Below are 16596 nucleotides of genomic sequence, written 5' to 3' on the forward strand. Positions count from 1 at the left end.
GCTGATCTCTCCGCTACGGCGACTGGAGCCACCATATTCGAGCTATGTTCCACACGCATCTACGAAATATGGATTATTTCATTACCGCCTGAGTAACAAGGCCACTGACTGGATAGTTGCCATCCTAGACCTCTGCGTTGTTTGGATCTCTGCGTTGTTTGATGGTGTCTATGGAGACCCTGACTGGGGGGTACGACAACGTAGTCGTTGAATTAATCTTTCTGTTGGGCAACCAGTTTGCCTGAGTTACGAAAGTGAGTCACCATATATCACTCGGCGTCCTCGCAAGAGACCTGGTTGATGGATTCCTCCATCTGCTTACCCAATCGCTGGTGGTTTGCACTCAGTAAAACTGCTAGTATGTTATGCATTGTGCAGAAGGCTGACAGAGTCATCGATAGCGAGTGATCTCTTATGTCGGACCTCACCAATCATAGCCCATACCAAGTTTGCTTCTGCTTAAACTCGATTGGTAGAAGAATATAATTCTTCTCGTCTTGCATTCCGCCTTGAGGCTCTAGTGCATACTACGGCCTACTACAGATGGATTAAATAATGGTACCTACCGAGAAAGAAAAGGAAAAAGAAAAAATACTAATGTAAAGGTGCCCTACAGATATTAGTGTACAGACTAGAGAGCCCCCGGCCAGACATAATTCCGCAAGGAAATCGCTGCATAGGGTAGACTATGTAGCGGTACCGTTACACGCAGTTGCTAGAAACAGCGTGTGCATATCTTCTAGTCTTAAACAAGCTGCACCGTTTTCTACTCTACAGATCTTGGGACGTAAGTGTTACAAGGGTTGTTTATGCACTCGACCCTAGTTACTTTAGAGTACCTACTACTAATCTACATACAGATACATGTAGTCAATTGGGTGCGTATACATGTACCAGACGTCTACTTTATTATGATTTTTACGCACTTCTCTGCTCTACATGTAGGAAGTAAGTAGATACTTGTGAAAACGCATAGAAAGCGTGAGCACATTCACTCGCTCAGGTACCAAAGGAAAAGGAATAATAAAAAACTCAGCCCAAGTGGGCGGCTTGAGAACCAAACCAAGCCCAACCACTCAACAAAAATATTTCCCTCCCCTTCCTCAGAAAAACCAAAGAAAAAACATCGTTCCCAGCGGGCGGGGCGGGCCTGAGTTACATAAGACGCAACCAACTGCCTGCTTGCCCGCCGGACGCCGTTAACTTCCCGAAAACCGGAACCGGGGACCACGTCGGGCGTTTTCTCGATCCGAGGAAAGAATCAACGCCTAAACTAAAATATAAAAAGAAAAAAACACGTTTGTAACCTGTCGACTCTCGGGACAAACAAACCAAACCTGCAAAATACCTAGTGTATGTGGACAGTGACAAGGGTTTTCTTCCCCGGAATTCAATAATTTGCGCCGCCGATCGACGATGAACCCCTACCTGTCCTACGAATCTATGTACATACATGTACCTACTCTGCTTAGCTTCAGTTGGTATGTGTGTAGGGGCACGGTGGAGGACGCTGAGCTAAAACAGAGGGAGCAAAAAAAAACTATCTACCCTCATCTTTTCACCGAGAAAAGAAAAAAAAAGGGGTGTGTGAGTGAAAATTCAACTTATTCATTGGGCTGCGCTGGAAATTCTCAACCGGACCACACGCGCATGAGTTCCACACTGCTCTATGGAGTGTCGGCGGGGGAATCAAATACAATTTCGACTCTGAAATTGTGATGTATGGTTGGCAAACAGGAATCAAGACGAAGACCATCCCAATCCCATCCATCCAATTCCGATGCGCCATGTCAACTAGTGTGGCGGCTGTCAAATAGAAAAAAAAATCAACTGCCACGCATGCACCAAAAAAAACATCATCCCCTCCCTTTAAACGGAAAACAGACCAGCTGGTTCGTTCGCCTGGGATAAAGATACACCCAAGGCGTATGTGCACAATTAAGCGATTAATTGGTTTTCTGCATAGGAGATAATCTTTTGGCCCGACTGGACGGAGCTGCAGGAGCAAGGAGGAAGCGAGAAAGAGAAGGCTGGCGTGTCATGGTTATATCACCCACCTGCAGATGAGGAGGTGTTTGTTTCGACCATCTTGCGTTTTCACTGTCCTCCCTCGATCGCCAGCCAAACGAAACGGGAGGTCTGGCGAACCTGATGTTGTCGTTGGTTACACATGCTGACTGGAATGGGAACCATTGGTAAGGAAATGCCAAGTAAAACACCTGCCAAGAAACCCGGCAACTAAGGCACATACAGACGTCGACGTTTGAGAATATGTACCTCCACCATAATCAATAGGGACGAGGCATAATATACTCTACCACAATTCTCTGAAACAGCAGCAGATGCTCCGGCCCAGCTTAGATACGGTACCAAGTCATCATCTATCTCTGCCTGTAGTGAAATCTTCGAGAAGATTTCTAGAGATAATATGATGTCACTCGCTCACGGGTTCTAAAAAAAAAGAAGCCTGCATAAAATACATTTCGATGGCCAACTGAACTGAGGGAGATATGTAGATCTCGAATCCTTCTCCAATCATTTCCAACAGCAACAGAAAGATCCTTCGCCATCTCATCAAGTGCACGAGGTGTGTATGTAGGGACGCGGCGTTCTTTAGTAATAATTCTTTGGTATGTTCCCTTTTCGTTTGTTACAATATGTGTTACTATTAGGTCCAAGAGAAGGGTTCAACCTCATCGGTCCTCAACTAAGTTGGACCCCGGGAAACGAACCCCTAACTCCAAACCCCACCCCTGTCTTCAATATCATCACATCAGAAGGAAAAAAAACAATTTAGTAAGTCTCAATAACCTCCCAAATGTCGCAGAGCAGAGCAGACCCAAAGTAAAACAGCTCGTCTCGTCAGAGCCTAACTCGAAGATCATCATCATTACCGTCATCGTATCGTGTCAAGAAAAAGGAAAACATGGGATGCATAAAATGGGGTAGGAAAATCAAAAAAGGGAACGCAGGAAAATATGCAACAGAAACAAACAAACAGTAAACACCATCGGGGGGGGTACATAGTACACTTTGATACCAAACGGAAAATCACAAACGGGAAAAAAAACATAAAGCAAGTACAAAGTTATGGTACGGTATTGATATGTATCCCTCTAACTCCGCTCCCTCTCCGAAAACAGACATGCAGCAACCCTCCCCGCAATTGAAAAAAACCCCACGCAGAGAAGAATGGTCGGTCCGCGGCCGGGAACGAAACGCCAGGGTATGCACGCAGCAGCTGAAACGCCGAAGTCCATTGTGTGCTGTGTGTTGTGTAGCTACCCTTCGCTCATCCCTCCTCCAACCGTACGTGCAAACTGGTAGAGTACCGTGGTTGAGCCAACCCCCGTTTCCGGACCAGCAGTTACGAACGAACGGGCCCCACAGGGCTGACTCGTGCGATCCGATCCGACTCGATTCGATGGGCGGGTAAACCGGGTATGGGTTTATCTAGCTAGTCTGCAATGTCGAGTTTGTCTACCTGCTGCCTGGTGTCTGCTATATCGCGCCTTTCTTTCTTTCTTTGTTTCTTCTCGCCAATCGGCCGGTGAGCCCATGAGGTCGGTGGGTCGGTGCGGTGGGTGGGTTGTTTGACATGTTATGCTTGTTGCTATCTTTCTTTGCTAAAAACAGAAATGGTCTGGTAGTGTATATCCTCTTTTTTTTTCCTTCCTTCCTTCCTCCTTCTCCTTCTTTCTTTGGTATATAGTTATTCATGAGACGTAAAGACATCAAAAGTCATGCATGCATATAGAGCACGAGGGGGCAAGACTCCAAGGAGGTGGTCAACCAAAAAAAATTACCCCCCCCCGGTCCGCTCCATCCCCGCAAAAAATGAAAAATCTGAAATGCAAAATGCACATACCCGCCCCGCTGCCATAGACAAGAAACAAAAAAAGCAAAAAAGGCAAAAGTAAATAAAAAAGCGGAGGATTTGATATACCACATAATAAGGGGGATGTATGTATGTAGCTTCTGTAGCTACATGTACGTAGCTTAGGAGCAAGAGAACAATTGTAAAGTGCAAAAAGCAGTCACCATAAGAACCCGGTAATCCCAAAAAAGAAAACCCCACAATTGATCATTGGCAGTTTGGAAAGAAAAAAAAAAAGGGAATGGCACCCCAAAAAATAAAAACAGCGAAATAAACACACACACAATGAGGGAGAGGAAAGGGGAGAGAGATCGAGGAGGAGGAGGAGAGGAGGAGAAAAAGATTGTAGGTAAGCTATAGAAGTAGCATTTGGCATCCGATAAAACAAGAACCGCAACCGCAACCGCAACCAAAAAACGAGCAATAAACACCCCACAGAAAGAGAAAAAAAATAATAATCCGAAAGCAAAAACAGCTAGAAGCAGGAGAAAAAAATAACAAGCAACCCCATGAGAAGGAGCCAAAAAAATAGATAAAAAATCACAAAAAAAGGCTTATCACACCCCTCCCCCCCACCCTTACTGCCCCCCAAACCAAAGCAACCCACCGACCAAAAACAACCGAAAACAGGGTTCCAATTCCGTTTCATCAAAACATCCCACATAACCGCAAAACAAAAGGGTGCGCGCGCGTAATTCACCACTACTACAAGTAACAAAAAGACACAGACACCTGCCTTCATCTAGACTAACATAAAACACATGATGATAACAAGAAACTAACTAACTAGAGAAAGTGGAATTGCGGCTCAGTGACGGCGCATACGTCCCATACCCGCCGTGATCCCCTCGTTCCCGGGACGACCGCGATGAGTGTGATGCGTAAGCTGTGTGCGTCGGCATCGTATTCGACCTCGACAGCCCTGGTGACACAAACACTGGCTCCGACACCAGCCTAGGCGAGAGCGTGGGCGAGTGGTGGTGCCTTGAACTTGAATGTCTTGGCGGCGAAGCGTGGGGCGAGTGAGGCGAATGGGGGTGGTGACTACTTGGCGGCGAGTGGGGGTGGATGCTGCTGCTCGGTGGTGGAGGATAGCGGGGCTCCATGCTAGGGTACACGGAGGCTACGGGCACGGCAAATGGTATGCCATAGCAATCCGTTGCTCTTCGGAAATGCTCGGCGGGGAGAGGTGGTGCGGGGCCGCATGCGGGGTCGGCGGGGTGTATTGAGGGTGAAGATGAGCCAGGTTGGCGGTAGCTGTGGGGCCCTGACGGTACGCCGCCCTTGGCTTGTGCGGCGGCTTCCATGCCTTCATGGATGTAAACCTCGAAAGTGTACCTCTTCCATGCTCCACTTGATGTATCGATGCTTGGGGGGAAAATCAGCAAAAGTTAAAACCTATCATTGACATTACAGTGCTTACCCCTCTGCAGCAGTGCGCATTTCAGGCGTAGGCACTTTCTTGTCGGCAACTGGCGTATCGGTTGACGGGCTTGAGTACCCAGAGTCGCACGGTGCCAATCCCTCGCGAGTGTGCTGGCGGGACGTCTGTTTCTCGACACTTGGGCTGCTGTGTCTTCGCGGTCTTGACGCGTAGTTGGTTGCTCCTCCGCTAGACGAGTATGGGGAGGTATTATGGGTCGGGGCCGATGCTCCGTAGACCGCGGGGCGCATCATCGGGGTCGAAGGTTCGTCGCATCTTGAAGTGACAGAGGATCCTCTGCGCAATATTGGTGGGGTTTTTGAAGACCTTCGTTCGCGGTGTTGCGGGACCTCGGATCCACGATCTCGATCCCGATCTCTACCACCTCTTTCTCGACGCTCTCTGTCCTGTCTCTCCAGCCTTTCCCGCTCTTTTTCTGATGCTCCAAGACCTCCTCGCTCCTCTGAAACAGGCGGCCTGATTGGTTCATCCGCCATGCTCATCTTCGCCTTGACCTTAGCAAGTCTCTCCTCTTCAGCCTTCTTCGCCTCGAGATATCCCGGTCGGACGTCGGGTGCCACCGGCGGTATCGGTGCTGCTGGCGGAATCTTCGTACTCGGGATCGGGATTTCGTATTGTCGGGCGTCGTATGATGATTTTCGCGGGGAACCGTCGGGGTTATATCTATTGTATCCCTTCTTTGGCGGCTGTTCATCGGGATGGCGCGAATGTGACTGTGGTGGGGCCTGTGGTTGTGGCTGCGAATACCTTTGTGCCTCCTCATATCTTAACCGCTCCCGCTCCCGCTCTGCCTCAAACTTCCTCGCCTCCTCTTTCCACGCATAATGCTCTTCCTGCGTCTCCTTCCTCATATTCCGCTCCTCCTGACTCCACGAGGACTCTTCCCTCGACTTTCTATCCCCCCGTCCTTCTGCTCGCTTCCTTGCATGCCTCTCCCGGTCCTTCTCCTTCTGCCTGTCGTCTGGCGACGGGTTAGTACTACTCCTCTCCCTCCTCGGCCTATCCGTCCTTTCCGATGATCGCTCCGCACTGCCTGGAGACGGTCCGGGTCCGCTGGTGCTCCGATGTGATGAGTGAGGGTGCGCATGGGCCATGTGGGGTGTCTGCATTGGCTGTGGCTGTGGTTGCGGGGGTGGTGGTGGTTTAGCTGCTGCTTCTTCTGCTGCTTTGGCCTGCTTCACCAGTTCTTCGTCGTATTTCCGCCTGCGGCGACTGTCGATCAGGAGCTCGTAGGCCTCCTGGACCTTCTGGAACTGAATGGCCTTCTCCTCGCGTAGTGACTCGTCCTTCACCTTGTCGGGATGGCATTGCAGGATTAGCTTCTTGTATGAACTCCTGATGGCGGCTGTGGCGGCATCGTTAGGTATTCCGAGGACTGCATAGGGGTCGGTAGTCATTTTCGGAAGCGCCATAGGGGGTGTGTGGATGGGGGGGCTGTAACAGACGAGCAGAGACTACGGTTAAAGTCGTCTGCTCGAGAGGTGTGCAGCTGGCTGGTGGTAGTATTGATTAAGATTAACGATCTGGTTGATGATGTTGTTGAAGGGGGTGAAGGGGGGGGTGAGGGAGAGGGAGGTGGGGAGATCTAATATGCGCTAGTAGTAGTGGCCACTTTTGAGTATTACTACAGGGAACGACGTGTACTCGGTAATGGTTCTTGTAATAGTAGATGCCAAGTATGGAGTAGCGTGGGAATAGTAGATGCCAAGACTGAGTGGTTTAGATCAGGACCGGAATGGAAGAACTGTCGATGGAACGAAAGACGATCTCGCCGGATTGAGATGAATAATATGCAAGTAGTCGATTGAGTTATTGTGAATAGCCAGGCAACGATTCCAGATGGTAGCGTGAGTGAGTTATGGAAATAAAAGAACGATTATAGCATTCAGAGGGAGGGGGGTTGGTTATATTGACGGTCTACGGTCAATATTGTTGGCTGGGCCTGCTCCTGATTTCCTTTTTCCTGTGGAAGGATGAAGAAAGAGAGAGAGAGGACGGCTCTGAAGAAAAGGGGGGGCTTAGTAGAAGCAGTGGTGGTGGCTCGCAGAACCTGCAGTGTGCTGTATACGCAGATGGCAATTCGATGACGACTACCAGCTAGCGGGTAATGAAAAGGAACGAAAGAGAAATAAGTACGTTAAGCGTAGGAAGCAGTAAAAGTAGAAATAGAAGAAGTAAGTAGAAGAAGTAGAAGTAGAAGTAGTAAATAGTAGTAAGGAGGAAAGGCAAGCCTAAGCCTATAAGACGAGGAGTCTATTTGCAAAAGAGGCCCCTTCTTGTTTCTAACACAGCGCGGTGGCTGGACAATAGGGACGAACAACTGTCTTGACAGGTTCGTTTCCCGGAGATACGATTTCAAAGCAGCCGAGTTGATCTTTCGAGTAACAAAAGAGTAGTCAAATCAGATGGGCGACGTTTCGATTGTTTCGGAGGAGAGAGAGAGAAAGAGTCGTGGCTGTTTCGATTGCAAGTTAATGCAACCGGGGGAGGGGGGGGGGTAGGACGGATGAATGTCTATGCCGGACAAGCAACGTGGGACTGGACTGGAACTGGACTGGTGATAGAACAGTAGCAGACAGAGATTGAAGAAAGTAAAAAAAAAAAAGGTCAAAGATTCAGTGATGGAGAAAGCACGGAGTTTGTTTTTCGTTCCGAGCGGACGATTGAAGAGAGAGCAATGGGGATGATGGCCCGACCGATAGATAGAAGCGGGGATGGTAGTAGTAAGAGGGGGGGGTTAATTCGGGGAAGAGAGGGGGAGGGGGGGGTGTAGGTCAACTGAGATGCAAGATGGGGGTAGGGGGAGAGTGGGTGTGGGGAGAAATAAAAGGTTGTTAGAAAGAGAAATGGGGGGGGGGGATTTCGAGGTGAGGTTCAAGAGAAGAGAATAGAGAATAAGGTAGGGTAGAGAGAAGTAGGGGGAAGAGGTTACGGAGCGTGATGGGAATATTGACGAAACGACCAATTCACTTTCGCGAGCGAAGTTGCCTGTTGTCCGAGTTACTGACTGGTTGGAGTATTTGGGGGGGGGATGTGCAGGACAGACAGACAGCTGCGTACAGTGTGGTGGGTGAGAACGACACTGACTGACTGAGCGTGGATATGGGTATGGGAATGGGTGCGGTGCATATGGGGTGTGGGTGTGTGGCCCGAATGGAGAGTGAGGGCGCGATGATGATGGGAGAGGGAAAGAACAGAACAGGCAAGCAGGGCTATTGGGTATCATCACTTGTCCAATTCGTGATGGTGGGGAGAGCGGGATGTCCCAAGACCTGCTTGTGCTAGCTGCTAAGAAAGGTGCCTTTTGCTGCTGCTCCTGCTCCTGCTATGGCTACTCCTGCTGCTCTCTCGTCCAACTGAACTCTTCTGGCCAGCAACACCGGCCAGCACTATGAAAAGGAAAGGGCGGGGGACATCGCGGATTGGCTTACACGCCCTGCGGGGAGCGACCAGCCAGGGCAACGCCAAAGCAGGGAAGGGAAGCTCTCAGGCAAGCACAACTTGCACTGAGCAGCAGCAGCAGAGCAGACAGAACAGACAGACAAGCAAGGGCTCAAAAGTAACTGGCAAGTCGCCCAAACTCCCACTGGTTCATGGCCGCCACCACCCCCGGCAAAGCCAAGAAGTCACTCCCAGATTTTGGCTCTTACTACTTTCAATACCTACCCGTTCTTGTTGCCCTCTCTCTCTTCCAAACCACCAGAAAAAAATGATCTCGATTCCATACACTTTGATGAGTTGTTCAAAAACATTCAAGAAGGCCCCCGTATCCACCCTTCCCCCTTCCCCCAAGCAAAAAAAAAACTCACCACTATTAAACCCTCCCCCGAGAGCAAACCTTGCGGCTTCCGTAAAGTCGCTGCACCCGCACTGGGTACTCGTAGGGTCCCAAACTCCCTGCGTAGGGTACAAACTGGTACATACCATCTACTACATCTACCCCGTGATTTATTATTAAATCGCCGCGTAAAATAGGTTCATCTCTACAAATAAATAAAATATCTCTCTCGAGCAGGAAGGGGTGGTGGTGGGGCGCCAAATCCAGTCCTTGTCCTTTTCCCCTTCTTCCCGACCGAACTACTTGATAGGGAAACAATCCCACAACAGGTTTCCCTTTCTCCACCACCACAACCACCCAGCTCAGCCAATCAGGAAAAATCCCCACGTTCCCGGCGCGTATGTCGAGAGGGTATCTGCGCATGGGGTGGTGGGAGCGAAAACCAGGAAGGGAGGCTCCTCTCCAGGTAAAAGCTAAAATAAAAAATAGACATCGAAAAATAAAACAAAACAAAAAAACGGGTCCTGCAGACACTGATCTGGAAGGGGTACAACGCCTTCACCGCATATACATACATACATACATACAGTAAACATAAATAAAATCTCCTCTGCCACTCCCTCAGGGCGTTTATGGTTTGTGGGATTTGTCGAATTGCTGCTCTGTGGGTGGCTGCTGCTACATAACTGTAGTTTCGCTAGCCACCACCACCACAGTGACAGTGACAGTAACCACCGCAACCACAATAGTAACCACAACCCATAACCCACAACCATTCACATATCCACAAACCACAAACCAACCATCATGGACTGTCAAGCGGGGGCAGCAAGCTCAGCCAACAAAAGAAAACACCAATCCCCAATGGGGTTCATTCCCCCATGATTCCAAATCGGGCACTATTTACTGTTGCGCCCCTCGTCGCGCCCCCAAAAACAGAACGGGGTTTTCCCCTAACCCATTCCTGGAAACGCAAATGACACAAATAGAACCCCTCCTGGTCCCTGCACGATACACCAGCAGCATCGCGCCTTAGCACGGAACCACCCAGAAGCCAAAAGAAAGAAACTCTCCTCTCTCCCTGGCCCTTGCGAGCCGGGCACGCTTCCGTTCCCCGGACGGTCATCACCACATCTGACTGTCTCTGTCGTCCCATCTCGCGCGAGGGGGAGGGAGGGGCCCGCGAAAACACTCCCTCAACGTTAGGACGTGCGTGCGGCGGCGGCGGTCGTGGTCGTGGGAGTAATGGAAACTGCTGTGCGACCGACTGAGCGGCAGGGCTGGTTGGCTGCCCGCTTCTACTTTACTTACCGATTCTACAGCTACATGCCCTTTTTTTTGACATACATATGATGATGATGCTTCCTGCTTCCCTTCAACTGCCCTGCCCTGCCCTGCCTACATAAAAGCACCTCCCTGTCCGCATCAAGATGCCGCACCCAGAGAAGCCCTGCCGATTCGCGCCCACCACCGTCAAAACGAAACATTTCCAGGGCAGGGTACAGGGTGGGTGGGGGTGGGGGGAGGCGAACAGATACAAAATAGAGTAAACGTCGAGCCAAACAAAAGTTACCCCGAAATTCCCCCCTTCCACATCCGCCGCCAGATGTGCACGTTACATGACATGGGGGAGAGGGCGAACGAGGCCAAGTTTCTGGTGGTATGCACTTTGATGCTGGGTGCCGTCTTGCGCGAGGATGCTGGCTGGGGATATAAAAGACTGCCCTACCTACCTGCTCAACACATGTATGTAGGACAGCACCTGGAGAGTACAACAGCGGTATGTATATACCTGGTAGATGATGTACTCGGAGTAGCACTGCAGTTGTAGATTTCGACTCAGGCTGGCTGGTTGGGTAGCGGATATGTACTCTTGAGATGTGTACAGCATGTAGATAGACGGTCAATATGTAGATAGTAGAACGATTATAATCAACACGACTTCAAACACAGCGAATTAACACACATGGACTCAACAGAAAGTGTACTACGCGTACAGTGCTCTATGTAGATATGTACAACTTACTCACTCCTCCATGCAGGTGCAAAAACGAAATATACGTATCCAAAAGATGTTTATCAATTATGACATTTGTCTCACCTGGCCTGTGTGTTTGCCGCCTCACCTCAGTCAGTGCGAGCCTAGCTACTCTAGCTGCCTATCAGTACGAATATCCTATTCGGGGAGCGGATAAGATAATCAATGTCAATGCGGGGCCTACCTAACTACATATTACATACCCGCCTGCCAATTCAATTCACTTATCTCTGCCCTTCAGAATGCTTCTCGAAGACGTAGGGGCTCGTGATGTGCTTCTACGTGCAGGGTTAGGTATTGTCCAACATGCGCACACCCGGACTGGCTAGGGTTAGTAGAGAGGGGAAACAGGTGTATGGGAAAAAGAGGTGAGATATGATATGATGCGGGGGATGAATCAAGTTTAAGTTTCTCGGTAAAGCTTTTTGGGGTGTTGGTGGTGTTGGTTCATCGCATATGAGGCAGACAAGACAGGACATGGGGGGCAGGCAGCGTGGTGATGATGATGCTATGATACTACCGACTTGGACTGTGCTATCACTTCATGTGACTGATCCATCGTGTTACCTCCGAGTGCTTGGAGAGGGAGGACATCTCTCTGCGGAGTATCTACATGTAGATGTAGTTGTAGCAGAAAGGCACTAGCTATTAGCTAACCATGTAATCTTCCCAAAAACCCCCCCAAAACCAGCCTTATCGCGCCCTTTCCCCACCCCAACTTGCGCGTGATGCCCCTATCGTCCGGTTCCTGCTTTGAGGGGTGGACGATGGAGGGGTAGCGATGCCGGTACGGGTACGGATGGGCATCTCGCCCTGATGTCGTGATATGTGAGGCTTAGATTAACTATTACGACTTAGAGGGGGATAGTTTGCGCAGTGGAGTTCGCACTGGCACGCAGTTTGTACCTCCGGAGGAGGGAAGCAGAGTGCTATTTTCATCTTGTGTGCTACATACAGACGTTACTGTACTCTACGTACTCCTCGTGGACTTCCACATGTAGATTATGGATTACATGTCTGTAGAGCAGGCAGGTACATCCCAGCCAGGTACATATATACAACGATTAATTGCACCAGCAGCGGCGGCGGCGAGCGAGCGAGCGCCTCGTGGCCCTTCAATGGAGGGATGTAAACAATCACCCGTTCCCCTCGCAACCACTCACTTCACTTATCGAACACAAACTGCTGCAGGAAGCACCTCATCAATCACACCGCAGGCGCAGGCAAGCAGGCACTTGACACTTCACAGCTAGAGCAGAGGCAGGGCAGAGTAAACAGATGTGCGCGCTAGATTCGAATGAAGCTATTTGTATGTGTTTTTGGATTCACCGGATGTCTGGACTTGTCGGGTGTCGCGATGGAACAAGTCTAGCTACATAGTGGTCCCTGCTTGCTATATGATACCTACCCCGCCGCCGATAGAGTGATAGAGGATCATATCAGAGGAGGTAGGTGCACCGTACTCTCAGGCTGGCTTGTGATGCGCAAAACAAAACAAACAAGCCAACCCCGCGTCTCCGCAACAACGAGGGTCAGGGTTGAAGCCAGGGCGGTGATCCCGCTAATCATTGCGGTAGAGGGAGGGAGGATGATGACTGAATCTCCCGGGGTGAGTGCTGGCGTCATTGACATGATCGGTCGGTCGGGGCCGGAGGACGGATGATGATGATTCTCTATCTACACACATATTGGTACTTTGGTGATTGGTATTTTTGTTTTTACTTCATGGGTAAGACTAAAATTTATGATGGTGATATTCTCCGGAACAGGCGGTGGATGGATGGGTGGTGGGAAACAACAGCGTGAATGTAAGTAAGCATCAGCCTGATGTGTGATGGACGGATGGATTTGTTTGCGCATGAGATTTGGATTGCGTCTACATAGAGTACAGACATGGCTGTATGTAGAAGACTATTTTCGCCGCCTCCACCATCAATCATCAGCTTCGCTTGTTCAGCTTCCGGACGCGCCGAACGGAAAGAGCGAAAAGGCGAAAAGGCGAAAAGTGAGAATTGCCTTCCGACTTTCCTCATCCATTACATTACGTCTTTCATTACTCTGCAGAAAACGTTCGGATGCACATCAAATCGAGTTTCATGCTCAGTAGGGCATTCAATATGTAGTCATAGCCACCGCCATATGTGCACCATGCCAGTGCAGTTAGCAGTAGAGTACTATGAGGCAAAAGTTATCTCCGTGTCGAACAATTAGAAATCCCCTCCCCATGCATCTCTTTTCGTATTCGAAACAATTCAAAGTGATTCGGTCTCCTTCCGAGCATCACGCACGATATGTCATGTCCTTTTAGAATTTAAAAAATAAAAAAAGGTTTCCTTACTCCTCTGGGGAAACATTCCACAATACTCGCCATCATCGTTTAGAGTAGCTGTCAGCCGTGAGTGCTCGAATAGATCCCTGGGATATCAATCAGTCAATCAAGATGGACAGATCCATGGAGACTTCGATGTGCGTGACCGTCGTGTCCTGTGGTCGGGGCCCTGAAGTGTCTAGCGTTACGCTAGTCGCGGCAAGGGCGGACGAACCCAAGGAAAGGAGCAGTAAATGGCATTGTTAATGTGAGTACTGTAATGTAATGGTTTGATTGCCCACAGCCAAACAAAGTGAATTGCATTGTTTGGAGGGGTTCAATCCCACCGGTGAAAGCCTCAGTCAGGAGCAGCGCAGTAGCAGCAGAACGTGGCTGGGATCGGGCAGGGCGACATACGTGCAGCAACACTTCACTTGGCACACAAGTTGGCAGGTGGTGGACACTGGTGGTGGTGCACTGGGCCGTGGCTCGTTTGGAATGGAATGTTATGGTTGGCTAGAGCTATGACAGGTGGCTTGTTTGGAACAAATCGTTTATTAGCAGCCGAGGTTGAGGCTCCTGTTCCTTGACCAATCACATTCTCACCCACTCTCTCCTCTCCGTCGTTTTCTTAAGCACTCCATCGATCTGGGTATCACGAGAACAGTAGTTACACTCCCTCCCCAGCTAAGCTACGTGCTTCTCCACAGACGGTACCGGTGAGGAGGGGGTAAAAGAAAAAAAGAGACAGACAGAGGGGAAACAATGGCCTGACTCAGACTCCACTGAACGAACCCCGCACAAACCATCGATCATCTGGCTGCTGCGTCGGGATTTCGCTCACGAGAGTGGCTGGAATTAACGAAATGGGCATCGCACCCGGTTATGGTAAACTTTAGGTTAACTAACATTCTGATGCGATGTTGGGTTAGCCCCGTATCGCTCGCCTTTATCGTGGAGATTGGTAATGATCGGCTTTACCGTAAAACAACGGCACTTGAGACTGATCTTACAACCAATTCCAAACTACTTTACATACATCGTGAGATGTGCTTTCTTTCTCTGGCCCTTTTCTTTATTTCTTTTCACTCGCACAAACCTCCCTCCTTCCTTCTCCGCTTGCAAGTACCTGACAAAGCATAAGAGAAAAAGAACTTAACCAATTGCAACCTCTTCGGAGAATTACGCCCCATGCCCAGCCCCCTGACCAGCGCATCGTTCCAATAGCTTGATGAGCCAGCCTACCGGGTCCTATTTTGGAGATGCAATAACCCTGGGCCTACCTATGGTGCCTGGTAGGAAAATACAGGTTTCTTAAGCTTCCTAATCATCCGGGCTTCTTCTGTGCTGTTCGAATGGGTCGGCAACTTTTTGACGTCTGTCACCTTTGAACACCGTCATGACTCCTGAATATCCGTTCAGGAGGATTCTAGTAATGTTCGGGGGAGTGAGTCGAATTGGTACTACGGTCGAATTGGAACGACATATCTCTAACCCATATGCTGCTTACAGCTTCAGGGTAGGAAGGGGGAAGAAGGAGGAGGGAGAGGAGGGGGGTATGTGGGGATAGAGATGAAATATCTGTTGCAGGCACGAATCTACAAAACCCCATCCCCTTGTTTCAGTGCAATCCAAGATCCCCATCTTCCCTTCCGAGAGTGCTTACAGCACATCTGAAACCCACCGGAACGTGATTTATGCTCTGATAGGCAATTCATAGAATGATCTCCCGTACGGACACGTTGATTGACGTCGCCCCCAACAACACATCGAGCCAGAGGAGAGGTACCTAGCCCTGTCGCGTGTTCAGACCTGTTCTTGATAGAGGACGAAAGAGCCCATCCCGATCGTGAAGCTCTATTCATATCAATTCATATCGGGAATCCAGAGCTTGGGTAGTTCCAGTTCGTGAAGGATGGGGGGAGTGGCAAAATCCCTGGGATGGTAGTAGTAACAGCAGTGGTAATTGTTACTTATTGGGGGGACCCAGTTATAGTCTCGAGTTGGCAGCTTACCCGTCTCCGTTCTGCTCGAGCTCTTCAACTATCATACCTCAGTTTTTTTTTGTCCCCCCGTGCCCAAGCACCAAGGGGTCACGACAACAGGTAAATCTCTGCTGCTGCCATCGATTGCGAACCCGATACGGGACGAGAACTACAATACATCGTCGTCGTTGTCGTCGTCGTTACGTTGTCGGTCATCCGCCGTTCGAAACGTGGCAGCTACCAACCATCCATCTCGTGTAGATGAAGTTCCGCTTCTTCTTACCCTCGATCTGATCTCCCGCCATGATTAAAATCCGGGGATAGTCAATTTGCGGGGATTGCGGGGGGGGGGGGGGGAAGTAAGGAAAGGTTTGGGGGGGGGGGGGCTGTTGGTAAGGATGGGAATTTAGAGTACGTACGGGAGCTGCGCGCGAGGAATGGCAAGAGAAATAAGAACGTTCCTATATATCACGATAGCCATAGTAAACCACGATGTTCATCGGCGTCCTCCAAGTGTGCACGTGCCGGAATATTTTCGCACGAAATATCGATCATTGGCTCGCGAAGGAGGCCATTCAGAGGGCTACCCTAACTTTTCACTTACCTGTAGGAGCACGGCTTCTTTGAGAAGCTACATGACCCTACCTACAGCCTACAGGATCATGAGACACGCAGGGGAAAGAAAAAAAAACTGAACTGACGTAGTAGGGTAACAGAAAGCACTTTCTGTTGGCTAGCCCTTTTTTCTTGCTCGACCCCCCGAACTGGAAGTGGAATCAAAATGCGGCCCCGCGAAAGAAGGTTTGAAATCTACCTGCCTCTGCTGCTTCTTTACCAGCTAACTAGCTCTCGATGCGTATTGGCTCATCTTCCCGAGCCAGCGGGTGTGCGGGCCTGTGCGTTGAAGAGGAAAAAATAAATATTTTTTTTTTTTCCTTTTCCTTTCTTTTCTCGTTTTTTTCTTCCTTCCCTGGCTATCTGGCTATCTAGGTACCTGCCGAACTTCAGATAAGAGATTGCTGCTGCTGCTTGCTGCTGGGTGCTGCGTCATGATTCATCACTCTATGTATCTTCCGAGCTCGAGCACGAGCACGGAAGGTCAAGAAAAAAAGTCTAACGGTCCCAGGAATGCACATCCCCTGCCATGCCATCAAAGCAATTTTTTT

General features: G+C 49.7%; 1 protein-coding gene across 1 annotated transcript; it reads right to left on the reverse strand.

Annotated features, from left to right (window-relative positions):
• Window positions 1-4659: 4659 nt before the first annotated feature.
• H6S33_003255 (uncharacterized protein) lies at window positions 4660-6733 on the reverse strand (the record flags this gene model as incomplete). The annotated part of the gene is made up of 3 exons (XM_044834625.1): window positions 4660-5245; window positions 5301-5984; window positions 6069-6733. 3 exons carry the CDS (start codon window positions 6731-6733, stop codon window positions 4660-4662), a joined length of 1935 nt encoding a protein of 644 aa, XP_044692462.1.
• Window positions 6734-16596: the final 9863 nt, after the last annotated feature.

This window comes from Morchella sextelata (genome assembly GCF_020137385.1).
Source record: "Morchella sextelata strain SCLS chromosome Unknown scls_14, whole genome shotgun sequence".
NCBI lineage: Eukaryota > Fungi > Ascomycota > Pezizomycetes > Pezizales > Morchellaceae > Morchella > Morchella sextelata.